The following is an 18453-nucleotide window of genomic DNA, read 5'->3' as shown; positions in this document are numbered from 1 at the left end:
AGAGAAAAATGGATTGGCATGTGCTCAACATAATGGCAAGCGATGGGGGATTACCTCTAAGGGTAACCCCAGGGAATTCAGGGACCTATCCCCCAATGTGGCTTCTCTGCTTTACCACAGTCCCCTTCTCTGTTCTGCCTCACTTTAGATTCTCCTTCTTTTCCTCCCCACTTCACTTCTCCTCAATCCTTTCTCATGTATAGTTCCAAGTTTGGAAAAACTGAATGACAGTGTATGTTACTATTTTTTTGGTGCATATTTAAAAGCTTTAGGTTCTAATGTTCCAGATTAATTTGAAATAAAATGGCCTACATTTGTACCAGAAAATAAAAGCTAAATTAAGCTACAAACAAAAAAGACAACAGGGGTCGCAAAAATCAATTCATTATTATTTCCCCATAATATATATACAGTACTGTGCTAGATACAACTAAATTGAATCTGTTAAATAAAATTGTGTAACATTTAATATTCAAGTTGCCTGACATTTTGTTACATTTTTGATATTCTAAATTTGGGGAATAGTTGAGGAAGAAGAATTTAGCAGTATCTGGCAATTTTTCTGTCAAGGGGCAGATGGTAAATGTCTTAGGCTTTGCAGACCACACAAGGCCTGTCCTATTTCCTCTTCTTTTCCCCCTCCAAGCTCTCTTTTAAAAACGTAAAACACAGGAGTTCCTTGGTGGCTTAGTGGGTCAAGAATCTGGCATTGATAACGCTTTGGCAAGGGCTTAATCCCTGGCCCGGGAACTAACGCATGCCATGGGTACAGTAAAAAAAAAAAAAAAAAAAAGTGAAAAACACACTTAGGTCAGAGATAGCATTCCACAACAAAATGCAGGCTGACTTGGGCTGGATTATAGTTTGCAGATACCTGATTTATAACACAATGATTATGAGAGCTATTATGATAATGCACAATATCTAATGTTGCAATGTGACTAAAAATAATTTTCAGCGAGTATTCTTTTTTTTTTTTTTTTTTTGTCTTTTTAGGGCTGCACCCTGTGGCACATGGAGGTTCCCAGACTAGGGGTTGAATCAGAACCACAGCTGCTGGCCTACACCACAGCCACAGCAATGCCAGATCTGAGCTGCATCTGCGACCTACACCACAGCTCACGGCAACACAGGATCCTTAACCCACTGAGTGAGGCCAGGGATGGAACCCGCAACCTCATGGTTCCTAGTAAGATTTGTTTCTGTGTGCCACTGTGGGAACTCCTCAGCTGGTATTCTTATTGCTTATCACTGTATTATTATTACCTATAGTGGAAAGCACATCAAGTAACATCCTCCAATGACATTTCTTTACTATATCCAACTTCCTAAGGCCATAAAGGGAAGGGTCTTGAGATATCTATTTAGACATTTCATATTTCTAAAAATGTCATTCATACCTAGAATGTTCTGATGCTCCCCATTCAATTCCCAAATCAACTAAGTTTAGAGTGTATTAATAAAAAATCATCTATCCAGTATATACAGAACAATCCAAATTACAGTAAATATGGACCAATGACTCTAGTGTCCTTATTCATAAGACATCTCAGCTCCATATAATCCAAACTAATTAAACTTATATTACTTACTTTTTTCTTTTTATCTTTTTCATCTTTTATTCTTTTATCTATCTCTTCTTCTCCCCAAGAATTTTATGCAAGGAAGGATCTGGGTGAAATGGCTTCACATTTCATCATGTGGAGTGTGGACATAATACATTTGACATGTAATTTTTTTGGTAGGAAGATTTTGCGCATAAAAAGAAGACAAACGTGGGAAGGATTACAGAGCACGACAGTCCCTCAGCCCACAGTACCTTGGCATCAATGAAGCTGTTTGGCATGATCATTGGCATTAAGGACTCTTCATTTTCTACAGCTCTTTCCAGGTTCTTTCCTACCTCATGCCCACTGGCCAGGGAGGCACTGGTACGAGGTAACTGTTGTGATCCATTCTGTGCCGTCTTGGAGGCAGATGATTTCCTGAAATGTTACAAGAAAAGGAAATATTCTAAATCTATAACCAGATAGAGGCAAACGTACAAAACTTGGTGAAATCTGTGAAGTTTACAACTTTGCCAACAATGGGGCTCCTTAGGGCTTGCTTCTCAAATATCTTTAGAAAGTGAATACTAGATTTTTAACTCCAACTCACTGCTGCAAACTTTTATGATTTGAGAAAGATTGTTTCTTTTTGCCCCCAAATCTATTTTGCAAACACCTAGTAAAAAATCTTAATATTTACAAAGTACCATTATTTATTATTGTTGATTATTTATAATATACATAGAAACTATAATTTTAAAAATTTACATGTTGTCCTTTAGGTCTGCGAATTGTCGCACCAACATTACAATTAGTGATGAGAGATTTTCAATAGCACTTCTGCAAGATTTGGGCATCACTAAAACAATGTACATAAGTATTTTATCCAAAAATTCTATTTCTTTAAACTTTTTTGGGGGGTCTTTCTGTCATTCTAGGGCCGCACCCTCGGCATATGGAGGTTCCCAGGCTAGGGGTCCTATCAGAGCTGTAGCTGGTGGCTTACACCACAGCCACAGAAACGCCAGATCAAAGCCACATCTGCAAGCTACACCACAGCTCACAGCAACCCTGGATCCTTAACCCACTGAACGAGGTCAGGGACAGAACCTGCGTCCTCGTGGATGCCAGTCAGGATCATTAACCACAAGCCACAACAGGAACTCCTAAAAATTCTTAAAGTGTGAATTGTGGACAGTAAAAGAGAGCCAGTTCCATATACAAAAGAATGTTAGAACCAGAGTTCCCGTTGTGGCACAGTGGTTAACGAATCTGACTAGGACCATGAGGTGGTGGGTTCAATCCCTGGCCTTGCTCAGTGGGTTAAGGATCTGGCGTTGCCATGAGATGTGTAGGTTGCAGACACGGCTCAGATCCTGTGTTGCTGTGGCTCTATTGTAGGCCGGCAGCTACAGCTCCGATTAGACCCCTAGCCTGGGAACCTCCATACGCCGCAGGAGCAACTCTAGAAAAGGCAAAAAAAAAAAAAAAAAAAGGTTAGAACTAACTCTTTAATTAACATGTTTTCTGAGTGTTTCTATGCCCAAGTACCAAAAACATATAGAATAAACTCTGAAAAAAACAAAGATAATGGAGTGAATCTAGTGATGGAGATTACCTAAAAATGATGTGTATTTGACTTTTTTCATTTAATAAATTTAAGAAAGTAAATGAAAGCAAAAGCCAAAATATAAAAGGTTAGAAACATACACGTTCAAAGAAAGTTAAGAATTTATTTGAAGTCAAAACCACATGTGAAACTGCCTGACAAGAGTTTATAGAGAACAAATTCTTAGTTATTATACTTGTTTTAATCCATGTCTAGAGAGTCCCAACCATACATCCTATAGTGGTGAGGGCAGAGATCTAAGTGACTCAGGCATGCAGGCACTTCAATATGAAAATATTCCAGACAGGAAGGAATCCTCTCAATCAGCAGGCACATTAGACTGCATCATTAAAAAAAAAATGGAGGGATATACTTCGTGTTTCTCCAAATACCAAAGAAGAAAGGAAATTATGTCCTTACTTTATAGAGCACTTTGTTGGGCACAGTAATTTTTTTTCAAATGGCAAGAGAATAATCTTGTGAAGTGAGCACATCTCTATAGCTGTAGGAACTCAATAATACAATCATTTTAAAGTGGAAAAATCCCAGTTACTCTAAGAAGCACTTGATTTCAATTTGCTTCTGCGGTTACTGTAATTTAAATGTTTTTAAACCACCACAACATCTCTAGCAAAGGAAACATACCTGGCTTTACTTCGGTATATCAAGATGAGGACACAGATGAGGATGCAGGTCAATGCTATGCCAACACCTACAGCAATGCCAGTCATTGATTTTTGGTCCAGATGGTAATAACCTGAATAAACTAGAAGGGGAAACACAGGTACTCAAGATCAATCAGAAAAATGAATGATTCCATTTATCACAATTCTCAGATATTAGACTTTCAATAATTTTTTCCTTTCATAGGAAAACTTTTGACAGCATCTGTGTCTAAGCAGGAAAATATGCGTATTACTTTTTTTATCAGTGACCTTAAAGTTGGTTTATCTTCTCATATTGAAGATTCTAAATATGAGTTCTACATATTATACTATATCAAACATGACATCAGTTCATAATTTATAAAAGGCACAAGGCACAGATTTTCACTGATGGGCCAAAGGACAGTATTCATGTCATATTATCTTAGAAGCAGAAATGTACCCTGAAGATTAGTTTTCCGTTTATATATTTTCATTTACATAGCAGTGTTGCTCCAACTTTAATGTGCATAAAAGTCACTAGGATATATGCTAAAGTCAAATTCTGATTCACAAGGTCTGGGGTAGGACCCACGGCAATTCTGCACATCTGGTAAGCTCCTGGGTGATATTGAGGATGCTGGTCCCTAGATACTTTGACTAGCAAGGTATTTAATCAGTTCGGTGTTCTGGCCATGCCTGGGGCATGCAGAAATTCCAGGGCCAGGGGTCAAAGCCAGCCATAGCAATGACAACACAAGATCTTAACTCACTGAGCCACTGGGGAACTCCAAAGAAGGTACTTGAGAAGCAAACATAAGCCTTGCTCCAGCTTCCCCTGATGATATGGCAGCTACTCTGGCTACCTCTTTCCTGTGACTGCCCTACCTTTCTGTTTCTCTCTTTCCTTCCCAGTGTCCCTCACTCCCTCCAATAACACACACAGTCCTCACCGCACCCCCATGACCACAGAGACTTACTCCCCCACAGAGGAGGCAAAGGAGGTGTCTAGTCCTGTGTCACAGCCACCTCCCCCTGCCGCTTCATTCAGAACAGAAAGACAAAGCCCTGAGTGGGGATGAGAGTGGCTCTTTAAAGATATTTTTTCCAATTGCTTTCTGGAGAGAAACAACTTTCTCTCTGGAAAGGCTGTGTGTGTGTATGCTGAAAACTCTTAATGAAAACCATGCTCTTAGCCTGAACACCACAACCGCCACTTCTGTTTATTTCCACAAAACCTCCTAGGATGCTTACTCCCATCAGTTTCCAGGTGGTGTGACTTTTGCATCCTGGTGGCTCCCCAGTTAGGAAGAGTAGCTGGGCAGACAGTAGTTGAAAACTGTAGTAAATTCTGAGGTTAGTGTGTCTACTTCTAGGACTGCAGCTAGAGCCATCCACCCTCACAGCATCAGAGCCTCCCCAGTAACCATTCAAGGAGCCAAGTACAGGTTTAGGGATATGACATGGTAGAAGTGGAAACAGAGCAGAGGGGAGCTGGAAAAAAAATATGTGTTCTTTCTTTCCCTAAGGAAAACAATGGTTGTGGCAGGATACAGACCTTTGGCATCAGCAGAATCTAAACGCTTGGGCCTCTGATTTGATTCAGGGCTTTCCTTTGGAAGTACTGCCAGCTCCACAGAATTTGAAAAGGGTCCTTCTCCCACCTCATTGGATGCAGATATCTTCACAATGTATATATTTCCTGCCACCAGGTTTTCTAGTAAAGCCATGGTTATCGCCCCTATAAATATATCAATTAAAATTAAATAAACTTCATCTTTTGGTCATTCTAACAATCACACAATCACGGATAAAATATCTTTGTGATTATAAAAGTAGAACATCTGTAAAAAAAGATTAATATAAATAAAACTGACAACCTCCTAATGTTAACATTTTGGTGTATTTCAAGCGCGTGTGTGTGCGTGTACCGTACATGTGTGAATACATATTTACTACATGCATTTTTATATCCTAGGGTTTTCATTTAACATTGTGCCATGCACCCTGCCCTACATAAACCTTCTCTGCAATTTTATAATGATCTTATAAAAGAAGCATGTATTTTTTTTTATTTTTATAAGTAAGCATATACATATTTTTTTATCAAAGATATAAGCATATATATACAATGTTTTACTGTTTATGTAGGTATGGAAACAAAGCATTAAAAACACTTTCTTATGGGATATTTCAAATATAAGTACAGAGAAAATAACACAATGATTTCAGATTCAACAATTACAATTAGACTTTAAAAATCTAATGTAGAGTCTTTTTTTTCCTCTCAGAAATGTTTAAACCATTTATGGTAATTGTTCTGATAGATGATTTTGTTCTTATTTCTTAAATTAGAAACAGCACAATTATTTTTGCAAGTATTAATATATTTTTTATTCTCCTAATCATTATTTAAGATTTCTTGAATGTTAATAGGCAAGAAAATACTAAAAGTACGTAGAAACCTAAGTGCTGAAGCTCTAGACCTCAGATTAGCATCAAAATTATCACAGCAGCCCGACTAGCATCTACTTCTCTCCAAAAATAATCACTTACACTTACATATATTTTGTACTGAAAGGTCCCTTCTCTGATGGCATTACTGCTATGAAGGAGTTTTACTTGGGCACTGCTATTTCTTGTCGGGGGTGGGGTGGAGGTGTCTTTCCACTCTTGTTCTACCACAGCACAAAAGTATTTTTCCTACAAAAGGGATTCCCACCCTAGGAATTAGTCCTAATATTAAGAAAGAAGGTGTAATAGAAATTCTGTCAGGAAATAGTTCCTGCGCTGCGTTTGTGGATGGATTTTCACAGGAAAACTTAGTTTCCCTAAGGTGCTGCTTCTCATTTTTTCCAGAGGCAGGGCAGCCTTAGAATAGCTTCAGAAGCTTACAAGAGATTTCAGCAGTCACCTCCAGGTCAGAGCTGGCTACTCTAGTGCACTTGCTACAGTGTATTTCATCATGCAAGTTTGATCTTAGAGCTGAGGTCATGATTCAGAGGCCACCTCTGCAGGTCACATGGTGGGAGGTAGCCCAACCCAGTGGCAGCACAAGCAGCTGAACCCAGTTTGTTTTCTTGAGCTCTGGTTTCAACTTGGCCTGGAGAGGGTGTGAGCTACTTGAGTACACAACTGTTAAATAAACAACTGACCCCTATTTAGAATCAGAAAGAGTCTTTCCACTGTTACAAAAGCAACAATGTATTGCAACATGTTACAATTAGCTAGAAGGAAGGATATTTCAATTTCTTCACAAATAGACATATAAATAAACAGAGTTTCCATTTTATCACAGAGTACATTTCATTTTAGAAAGCACTTGGCAAAATCAATCACTACCTGAAATTAAAATTCTTGCACTTAATTTAAATATTACAAGCTGATGAGTATGTGGGTATGCCTGCTCCCTTGTCTCCCAGTCTTCCTTCAGACAAAAAAGGAAACTGTAACATTCCGGTTCTTCTCTGAGCACAGTTAAAGGAGCTTCCAAATATTAAAGCCATCTGACTGTCCCCATATTCTTCCAGCAAACTGTCTCAATTCCTGCTGGTATGATTATTTTGGTCTCTAGCCTTTTACATGTGTCTGAATCTTTAGCAGACTAGAAGTTTCACAGACCAGACAGTGTAATAAGCTCAGCCTTGGATCAATGCTGATCAAATCCTGGCATGTTACCAACTAAGTAATTTGCAACTTGGGGCATGTCACAGAACTTTACTTTCCTTATGAGAGCAATAATTCCCAACTCTTATTGAAACAGGCTGGGACCTGGGACACTCTGCTGCAGTGCTTGTACCTTGACAGAAGTCTCACCTCCTTGAGCAACAAAACACACACACACACACACAAAAAAGAAAACTATAAGGGACTAAAAATAACTGTGTGCATGCACAGTCTGGGGCAAATTATGAACTAAAAGATAAAAAAAAAAAAAAAAAAAAAAACCCAAAAACTCAACTGCCACTTTGGAGGCTTGGGAGGAAAAGCAAGGCACTATGCATGCGCCCTGCACACAGCACCCCTGAGGGAAGGCGGATCGCCTAAGCCAGCCCTTCAGCCCCATGCCAGGACCCATCCCTACCCTGACCCTATTTAAGAGAGCAGCTTGCCCCTCTTAGGGAGTGAGCAAGGGAGCCTGTTACTTGTTTTCACTCCCTTGTGCTGAGTCTTAATAAAGCCTTGCCTGAATTTGGCTGGCCTCTTATCAATTTCTATTGATTAAAGAGTCCAAGAACCCTGGTCAGTAACAATATAATTATTACAAGGATTAAATAAACTATCATGGGCAAGTGTCTGACACACACATATATATGCTCAATGAAAGTAAGTCTTCTTCCTTACTCCTGATCTCCCCTTCTTCCCTTTCTGGAAAACAGAACAATTTTTCACATTTTAACTGCTGAAGGTGGCTAGCATAATACTTTATACAAATAATTCTCAGTAAATATCAACTGAATTTATATTAAAATATGAGATGTGTGTTACAAAAGGAATGTTCAGTTAAAATATAAAAGCAAAGGGTGAGATTCAAGGTTGTGCAACAGGAGGGAACCTGGGACTATTTGTTGCAGTGGCTGCAATGCTTGCACCTGTACAAACATCTCTTTGAGCAACAACATACAAACGAAACTCTAAGGGACTAAAAATTATATGGGGCAGTTGGAGCAAATTATGGGCAAGAGGATACAAAAAACCTAAAAAGTCAATTGCCACTTCTGAAGAGTGCAGAGCAAAACCAGGGTGACAGAAGCAAAAGTAGAGTCTATGTCCTGCACACACCACCACCAAAGGGGTGGAAAGACCACCTAAGCCACCCCTCTTGCCCAACCCCTGGACCCATTCCTACAGTTGCTCCATATAAGGACCAGCCCCCACTGTGACCTCAGGGCACAAGCTAGCAAGGCAATCTGTTGTTTGTTTTCACTCCCCTGCTGCAGCAAGGGCCCCAATTAGAGCCTTGCCTGAATTTTCCTGTCTGGTGCTTATCAATTTCTATGGATTAAGAAGGCCAAGAGCCCTGGATTAAATGCCCGTGAGTGTAGTCTTACTCCTTTCTCTTTTCTGTCCATGCTAAGTGATTTTTTTTCTAGTTTCAGTTTTAAATATCATCTCCATCCACACTGATGACTTCTGTTATTCCACTAGTCCACACTACTCCATAAAATAAACCCTCCCAGTGCTTCCTCAACCTCTCTACCTGGACATCTCAAATTAAACATGTTCAAAACCAAATTTTTCTTTTCCCCACCAATTTTACTTTTCTTTTCTCACATCCCATATCAATCTGTGGCAAATCAAGTAGGCTATTCTTTCAAATTACGTTCTAAGAGCTTCTAATTATCTTATCTGTCCCATTAACTCTTATCTCCCATTAACTCTCACATGGACCTTGTGTATCAAACCATCTCCTAAGCTCTACTCTAACCTTCTTGTGGTCAACTTTTCAGGTAAGCCTTTTAGGAGGCTACCAGAGTAATCCTTTTAATTAAAAGTCCTCAATGTCTTCCATCAGTCTTAGAATAAAGTCTGTGGTCCACAAAATCTTCCTTCCCCTGGCTACCTCCCCACTTCATTTCCCACTTCTTACTCTTTCCTTCACTCTAGTCTTGCTGGCCATCTCAATGTTCCTCTAAAATGCCAAGTACACTTCTGTCTCAGGGCCCTTGTTCTTCCCCCAGATATCATATGGCTCTGCTCAAGTGTCAATTCTTCCAAAAGGACTTACCTCACTACCTCCATCACTTTATTCTTTCCCCTTCTGTGGCTTTCTTCATAGCACTTATGATACTACTGGAATATTTATATATTTGTTTTTTGTCTGCTACCTGAGATGTAAGCACCAATGAGAAAAGGATACTGTTTGTTCAGTGTGTTACAGCCAATGCCTAGAAGAGAGCCTGGCATTCAGTAATCACTCAATAAAAGGTCATTTAATAAATCAATATATTCTTACTATTAGTAGTCCAATTTCTTTGGCAAATGTTACATTAAATGGAGTCCTTTACTGAAGGACTTTAATTTCCAATGTCAATTTCTAATAGGAGGAAGTGGTATATGATGTTCTCAAACTGTTTGGTTCTGGAACTTTTTTTTTTTTTTTTTAGGCAGGGCACTTTTATGATCCTGGGAAATTAAAACTGTGAGGAACAGAGTCCAGAAATTGCTACAGTAGAGCATGACTTCCTACAGTGCCTTGGAGATTTTAAAATAATTGAGTACTCTGAGCTGATTTGCAGTGTATCGGGAAGATAAAAGCTGTAATTTTCTGATCCACTTTAAATTACACACAAGAATAATTTCATATCACATTTCCGCTAAGCCATTTTACCATGTTCCATTTTAGGCACAAATATATGGTCACCCGGAACATTTTTAAAATGTTTTGACTAATGAAAAAATTCTTGTTCCAACAGGCAATAAATATGTGAATTAATTATACCTATAAATGTGTATAAACATACTATGTATAGAAGATTAATAATTATATGTCAGAGATTGCTACTCTTCCTCTCCCCCCCCCAAATTTTCTATACCATTACCTTTTCCAAAGGTTGTCATAATTAGATACTACAGACCACTTTACTTTTTTCTTTAAATGCCAAGTTGTATTCTTTTTGTTTAGAAGTATGTAACTCAAACTCTATATTTTTCTCTCTGAAAAAATAAACTCAATTACTTTTTACCTATATTTCTTATTTTGTTTTCTCTGAATTACAAGCATTAGCTATGATAAAGGTTCCATACATTTAACAAAAGACAAAAGCTTTTCACTGATAATGGTTCTTAAAACTACATAAGCAGCCTAATGGCAAAAATAGATTTTTTTCCCCCATGCACTATTATACAGTTAGAAAGGCTTATAAAGAAGTAAAAACTTGCAATTATAGTCCATTTCACTATTTGGCCATCAATGAGGCAAAATGCTGTTTTCTAAACCTTGCATGAAACAGACAAATAAATGCATTAAAAGGAACCAAAACAAAATACTGTTTCTTTTCAGGCAGGTACAAACGAAGAGCTAAAGGAAGTATGTGCTCATGCAATCAAATTTCTTTTTAAGTAGTATAAATAATATCATTACATCAGGTTAGTCATTTGGTCAAATGGATCAATAAATCATTTTGGAATTAATGAACACTGAATTAGGGGAGTTCCCGTCATGGCGCAGTGGTTAACGAATCCGACTAGGAACCATGAGGTTGCGGGTTCGGTCCCTGCCCTTGCTCAGTGGGTTAACGATCCGGCGTTGCCGTGAGCTGTGGTGTAGGTTGCAGACGCGGCTCGGATCCCGCGTTGCTGTGGCTCTGGTGTAGGCCGGTGGCTACAGCTCCGATTCAACCCCTAGCCTGGGAACCTCCATATGCCGTGGGAGCGGCCCAAGAAATAGCAACAACAACAACAAGACAAAAGACAAAAAGACAAAAAAAAAAAAAAAAAAAAAAAAAAACGAACACTGAATTATATGGTTTAAGAACATTGTGGTAGACTGTAAGATGAAAAGCTCTGCAAAAATTCTGCCTCCATCTCTCCACACCTGTGGGCAGTCCCCTCCCATACTAACTCTGGGCTTGCCTACGTGATTTGTTTTGCCAGTGGGATGTCAGCAAATGTGATGCAGGCAGGGGCTTGCAGAACTTTCTACGTAGCGCTTCCTCCCTCTTTTTCTTCCCAGTATGGGAAGTCTCTTGACGTTTTTAAGCTGTCCATGCTTGTTGAAACCTTGAGATGATTAGAGCCTCATGAATGACCTCAGGAGAGCCCAAGAGAAGAACTGCCCAGCTGATCCCAGTCCAAATTGCTAACTCACAAAATTGTGAGAATATAGGATGGCTGAATTTTGGAGTGATTTGTTAGGTAGCAAAAGGTTAATGGATAAAATACAAATTATACTACTGTCAGGTATTTACTACTTTCCAGGCTTTTCAGTGACTAGGAAATCAATATTTAGTTGGGCATCTGCTTAATGAAAACTATGAATATACAACTATCAAAACTCCAGCTATAGTTACGATTTGTTTATTTTACAGTTACAAAAAGTGTTCTATAGTAATTACATCCATGTATGTGGTCTGTCTATAAAGTGCATTGTCTTAATTGGGTAAATATTCCCCTCAAAAGGTAAAATGGTATGTAGAAGTGCCTGGTGCTGTGAAGTGTTTAGAATATGTGATGGCCAACAACATTCCTTCTCAAAATCCTTCTTACACTTTTCATTGCTTTGAAAATTTCTTTTCCCAGCATATATGTCTGAATTAAGAAAGTACCAAAATAATGAAATTATAATATTTATGTGATGGCCCATCTAAAAACTGGTATATGGTACTTATCCAACCAAATGAAAAATTCAAAAATTTTAAAAGGGCATAGTACAAAAGCCTGAAGTAAGAATGCTGAGTTCTAGAATTCAGTTTTTCTCAACCAAAATAAAATTGGTATTAAAAAATTTAAATTCAGGATTATTAAGTCCTAATTAGTTTTTCTCTGTACTTAAGTGGACCCTAATAGTCATATGGGTCAACTGTTTGCATGTGGACCATTTTACTAGTTGTATAAAGGTCTTACACATTAAACCAGGTCTTCTTCCAGCATTTGCTACTTCAGTACAAGACACACAACCACCAGAAATCTATAACAAGTCTCCCTTCCTTACCCTTCTCTTTGCCTTCTTTAGCTACCAAGTCCTGTTAATTTTACTTCTTCCTTCCTTCTTTTCTGGGCCACAGGTGTGGCATAGGGAAGTTCCCAGACCAGGAGTGGAATCAGAGCTGCACCTGCTGGCCTACTCCACAGCTACAGCAAAGCAAGATTCAAGCTTCATCTGCAACCTACATCACAGCTCGCAGGACTGAACCTCATCCTCATGAAGAGTAGTCGGGTCCCTTTCCACTGAGCCACAATGGGTACTCCTACTTCTTTATTGTCCTTCAATCACCCTCTCCTTTCTATCTCAATCCTCACCACCTGAGTCCAGGCTTATCATCTCTTTCCTGGACCACAACAATTACTTCCGAGTCTCCTGGTACCCTACCCCTACTCCTCCTCCACCAAACCTCTTCTATTCATAATACAGAGGTATCTTTCTGAAATGCAAATCATGCCCATGCTTAAAGTACATCCATGGCTTCCCAACATCCTTTGAACAAATCCAAAATCCTTAATAATTTGCTACTTCATAAATATAAATTCAAAATAAACTTTATGTCCCTTTCTCCCTTTGTTTCTTTAATGTTGATAATTTTACTTCTCATCCCTTTTGGTAAATTATGATTATACTTACCTTCTCGGTGTAGGACCTGCCACTCTCCTGCAATCCAGGCCTTCCTGGATGCATACAAGATAGTGTAACGTGTCACAACCGTCTCTGGGCCATCAGGAGGTTTCCAAGAAACCAAAGCAGTGTCATCTTCTATCAATGTCACTTTTACTCCAACTGGTGGGCCTGCTGGGGCTATGCACACATGTAGAAAATACTGTATTACTAGGAGAAAATGGATATAAATACTCAAAATACCTGGCTAACAGACTGACAGGAAAAGAATGTGAAAAACTAGAAACCACTATAAAAACATCTCTAAATTGAAGCTTTTACAGATTAGTGATAATAGCAAAATATAATTTTATCTTTCCTTACCTGAAAGCTAATTTCACTTTTATAATATGTAAAACATGAAAAAAAATATAAAGGAGAGGGTAGATGCTTAGACAAGGAATTACTAAGTCAAAGGTTGTTAGCATTTTTAAGCCTCTTCATATTGTTTTGCCACAATGACAATTAGAAAGGTTTATAATTCCACCACCTGCCCATTACTCACCTTATTAGGTATTCAATCTAAATTCCATTTATTACTGAAATGTATAGAATTATTATTATTATTATTATTATTATTATTATTATTATTATTTTAGGGCTGCACCGGTGGCATATGGAGGTTCCCAGGTCAGGGGTCTGAATTGGAACTGCAGCTGCCAGCCTACACCACAGCCACAGCCACACTAGGTATGAGCTGCCTCTGTGACCTACACTGCAGCTCACAGTAACACCAGATCCTTAACCCACTGAACAGGGCCAGAGATCAAACCTGCGTCCTCATGGATTTTAGCCGGGTTCATTACTGCTAACCCATAAGGGGAACTCCTTTTTTTTTTTTTTTTTTTGGCTGTGCCTGAAGTATGTAAAAGTTCCAGGCCAGGGATCAAACTTGCACCACAGCAGTAACAACTCCAGCTCCTTAACCCATTGAGCCATCAAAGAACTCCTACAATGTATTTTTAACCTGATTCAGGGAACCAATGAAGAAAAAACTTGAGATCAAAACACTCAATCGATTATTCCCCAAAAAGTTGTGAATTGGTTAGTTTACAGGCAAGACTTTAGACTAATAACTTATATCTATGAAAGGTACTGAAGTCTTGGGATTTTAAGTGATCTCATATTCAATATGAGTTAAAAGTGTGAGGAGCTGGTTTTGGGTACCACTCACATATGGAATATTGCCAAAACCAGAGCAAAAGAGCCCAGTCCTCACTGAAATAAATGTCCTCTGCTTTCTCCCGGCATCATTAAACAGAGCTGCAATGGTCCTTATAGATCATCCAGGCCTTCACCTTTGTTCTCAAAAAAAGGAAATGTGGGTTTAGAGACATGAACTATCTTAGCAAGTGATACAGGTAAGCTACAGAACTGGTGCTCAGTCAGGAATCATGTCTACTGCACTATGCACAGCATCAAGCTACCGCTCACACTGGGTCCTAATGAGGGCCCCTAACATCATTAACTTCATTATCCACTTACTTCATTTTCAATTATTTGGGTTTGGACTTGCACAGCACACCTGATTTTAGAAAATGCAGCATCCCCTAAAGAGACACTAAATTTAAACCCACTTACTTGTGGAACACAGGTAGAGAAAAAAAAATTTTTATTATAATAAAGGAAAAGAAATTTCAAAAGTTAAGAAACAAAACAAATACATACTTGTTGCCTCGTAGGTGGGAACCAGGGTAGTATCATCTTCAAAGGACACACACACACACAATTTTAACATACAGATAAAACCCAGAGAGGCTTTACCTTCTGGAAGTGTAGAGTGGTAGACAACAGGGCTCCAGGGACTGGAAAGCTGATCCACATGCAATCGAACAGCGAATTCATATTTGGTGTTTGGTTCTAGACCTTGAACCAACATGTGAGTTTCTGACCTATAATAATGCATAGCGATGTTGTTAATGCTGGCAGCACATTGTTTCTGGAAATTTATCAGTATTTCTAATGAATATAGGTAGAACATATTGTTATTATTACTTGCTCATGTTCTTAAAGAAATTTTTTAGATGAAAAGACTAATCTGGAGTTCCTGCTGTGGCCTAGCAGAAATGAATCTGACTGGGAATCATGACGTTGTGGGTTCCATCCCTGGCCTCGCTCAGTGGGTTAAGGATCTGGCGTTGCCATGAGCTGTGGTGTAGGGTGCAGATGCACCTTGACTCCTGCATTGCTGTGGCTGTGGTGCAGGCCAGTAGCTGCAGCTCCAATTTGACCCCGAGCCTGGGAACTTTCATAATCTACAGGTGTGGCCCTGAAAAGCAAAAAAAAAAAAAAAAAAAGAAGAAGAAAGACAAAAAAGACCAATCTAATTTGCCTATTAAAATGCTACATTTGGTATTATAAAAATAAGCCTAAAAACTGCCTCTCTGAGAGGTAAACTAGGAAATTCACAGTGTAGAAATGTCCTAATACAAAGGAATTTCCTGTGAAATTTGAAAGTCAAATCATTCTTTTAAAGTGTAATGACTGGCATCTTTCTAATAACTAAAATCTAGAAACTAGAATGATTAGCATTATTTTTTAAGGCCAGCATGAAAATTATCTTGTTTCTTTCTTTAAATATATTAACATATCAAGTTTAGCTACTTGAAAATAATAACAGCATCTTGCTTAATCTTGTTCCATGAGGCTGGGGAAATAAAGACACAAATTATTTACGGAAATTAAATTTTTAAAAACGCAGTTTTCAGAACTGTATGTGGTAAAGATGCAATATCCCCCACATTTCAGAAGTAAGATAAGTCTTGAGTCAAATGCTTATAGCTGAAGCTCAAGCTGGCCTAAGACAGTAAAGAACGAAGTATGAGTGGGGAGGAGAGCAAAGAAAATAACCATTAATAGAAGCTACATACGTTTGAAGGTAGAGAACCAAAGAGGCATTCTGTAGGCCAACAGGGTTACAGCGGATGGTGTAGTTAATGATTTGTGCAGTGGTGAACGCAGGCCTCCTCCAGTGCAGGAAGATGGAAGATGAAGTGTTAGCCTTCGCATAGAGATGGTGGGGTGGTGGTGGAGGAGGAACCATGCGATCACGAACAGCTATTGAAAAAGACAATGTTAATTACTGCATGGCCTAACATTTAATGTAGAAAGTGGTAAAATGGTAAAATCGTCATACCCCACCCTGTAGGTTGACTTTAGGTCTCTATTCCACGAGAGGTTCTCAGTGGTCTAGACATTTATCTTTCAAATCTGAACAACTCTTCCATGAATTAGATGAGGAATCAAATATTACAAATACTAGAGTTCCCGTTGTGGCTCAGCAGGTTAAGAACCCAACTAGTATCCACGAAGATGTGGGTTCAATCCCCAGCCTTGCTCAGTGGGTTAAGGACTTGATGTTGCCTCCAGCGACGATGTAGGTTGCAGATGAGGCTTGTATCAAGCATTGCTGTGGCTGTGGTGTAGGCTGGCAGCTGCAGCTCTGATTCGACCCCTAGCCTGGGAACTTACATATACCATGGGTGTGGCCCTAAAAAGACCCCCCCCCCAAAAAAATAAACAAACCATACCAGTACTTAGAATGTAAAAGAGAAGTACAGAGAAGTTGAGCTACCAGCCAGATATTGAGAAAGCCAGCAGTAGACTTAAAAACAGTCTGACATCCTCTCTAGCAGCAATAATACCAAACGGCTCTTAGTAGCAATAAAACTGAACAGTAACTGGAAATAATTAGTCTCAAGTTTAAAGGGGAGAAAAGCAAATTTAGTATATATTGGTATTCAGGGTTGTTTTCCCAGTTAAATTTCTAATGATCTCTTGCATGCAAAACCAAAATACGTTCTTATAATTAAATACATCTTGCTTAAATATTTATTGAGTATGTACTTGTTCAAGAGACTATGTTAGGCATCCTGGAGGCTGTAAAACAATAAGCCCATCAAGGTATCCAAGTAGTAATGAGACCTAAATGAAGAGGAGAAAAGGGAGTATGTGTCTGAGATAGTGAAACAAGCTACTGTAACTCTTACTTACACACACATCCGGGAGTACTGACTGTCTGATCTGCCTGATAGCCATCTTCGAAGTTGTTGTAAGCCAGCAGCCTCACGTGGTATTTTCTTCTGGGGTCTAAAAAGAAACCAACAGGTAATAATGAGGTCTAGCCCTTCAGATAGGAACAAAGGTTCTATAAACTTTTCTAGATTTTGGTTTAAAAACCTTCTGAACGCAGTAAGAGCTAAGAGTAAAATACAATTTTTCTCTGTTCCACACAATGACTCAGCAATTCACTTTGCTATGCTGTTGTTATTTGGACTATCTACCAACTAATAAATTTTACTTTACTTAACCTCACCTCAAACAACATTACCACCACCACTACTCTTCCTCCTCTTCTTCAACGACCATAGATTCTTGATTTTAGAAGTCTTGGGCTGCCTGAGGGATCCCTTATAAGTGGTTATACTACACAGAAGTTTTTTTGTTTAGTTATTTGAGGGTAGTTAACTTAAAAGTAGGAAAATCAAACTGAGATTGTTTTTCTCCTAAAAGGCAAGAAGAAATAGTTGTCATTCTTTAACATCTTTGAAAATGTTTATAACCATGTGCTGTTCTATTTGTGCCCCCTTTCCTCAAACCTACATTTGCTTTTGAGACCTAAATGCACCAAGAAAGATGAGTTGGAGTGCCCTCTCCTGGTGTTCATTAACTATCACAATATGGAAACTAAAGTCCGTCCCATGCATAATAAAACAAAAAAGTTTTTCAGGCCTTTGAGGAAATAAGTGGTTATAAATTTTAAATATACTTAGAAGATATTCAAGAAGTTTAATGATATAAATACATTTAAATGTAAGTGTTCATGATAACATTTAACTAGAGTAATACTTGCTTAGGGCAAAGCTAAGTACTATTCAGAAAGAATGTATTCCTTTCCCCCTCATCTTTATTGAGGTAGAGTTGAATAATAACAGTTGTACATATTTAAGGTATATGGCTTGGTTTGATATGGGTCTACACTGTGAAATGATCACCACAATCAAGTGAATTAACAGATCCCTCACTTCACTAGTTACCATTTGTGTGTGTGTGTGTGTGTTTGTGTGTATGTGGTAAAAACATTCACGATCTATACTCTTAGTAAATTTCAAGTATACATACAGCATTAGTAACTACAATCACCATGCCAGTACATCAAGTCTCCAGAATTTATTCATCTTGTATAACTGAAACTTTGTATCCTTTGACAAACATCTCCCCATCTCCCCTACTCTGCAGCCCCTAGGAAACCACTATTCTACTTTCTGCTTCCATGAACTTGACCATTTTAGATTCCATGCTTAAGTGAGATCATGTAGTATTTGTCTTTCTGGCTTATTTAGC

General features: G+C 38.6%; 1 protein-coding gene across 3 annotated transcripts in view; it reads right to left on the bottom strand.

Annotated features, from left to right (window-relative positions):
* Positions 1 to 18453, bottom strand: part of PRTG (protogenin) — a 143410-nt gene that overhangs the window by 8883 nt on the left and 116074 nt on the right. For all 3 annotated transcript variants that reach the window (XM_001928492.6, XM_021094927.1, XM_021094921.1), the window contains 7 exons: positions 17104 to 17199; positions 15981 to 16167; positions 14875 to 15002; positions 13081 to 13251; positions 5359 to 5541; positions 3802 to 3922; positions 1820 to 1985 (listed from right to left, as the gene is read on the bottom strand). In XM_001928492.6, the coding sequence (XP_001928527.1) occupies positions 1820 to 1985; positions 3802 to 3922; positions 5359 to 5541; positions 13081 to 13251; positions 14875 to 15002; positions 15981 to 16167; positions 17104 to 17199 (1052 nt within the window). The remainder of the gene's footprint in view (positions 1 to 1819; positions 1986 to 3801; positions 3923 to 5358; positions 5542 to 13080; positions 13252 to 14874; positions 15003 to 15980; positions 16168 to 17103; positions 17200 to 18453) is intronic.

The sequence above is a fragment of the Sus scrofa genome, chromosome 1 (assembly GCF_000003025.6).
Source record: "Sus scrofa isolate TJ Tabasco breed Duroc chromosome 1, Sscrofa11.1, whole genome shotgun sequence".
NCBI classification, from domain to species: domain Eukaryota; kingdom Metazoa; phylum Chordata; class Mammalia; order Artiodactyla; family Suidae; genus Sus; species Sus scrofa.
Note: the sequence above shows the minus strand (reverse complement) of the source record. Positions and strands in the feature narration are given on the sequence as shown.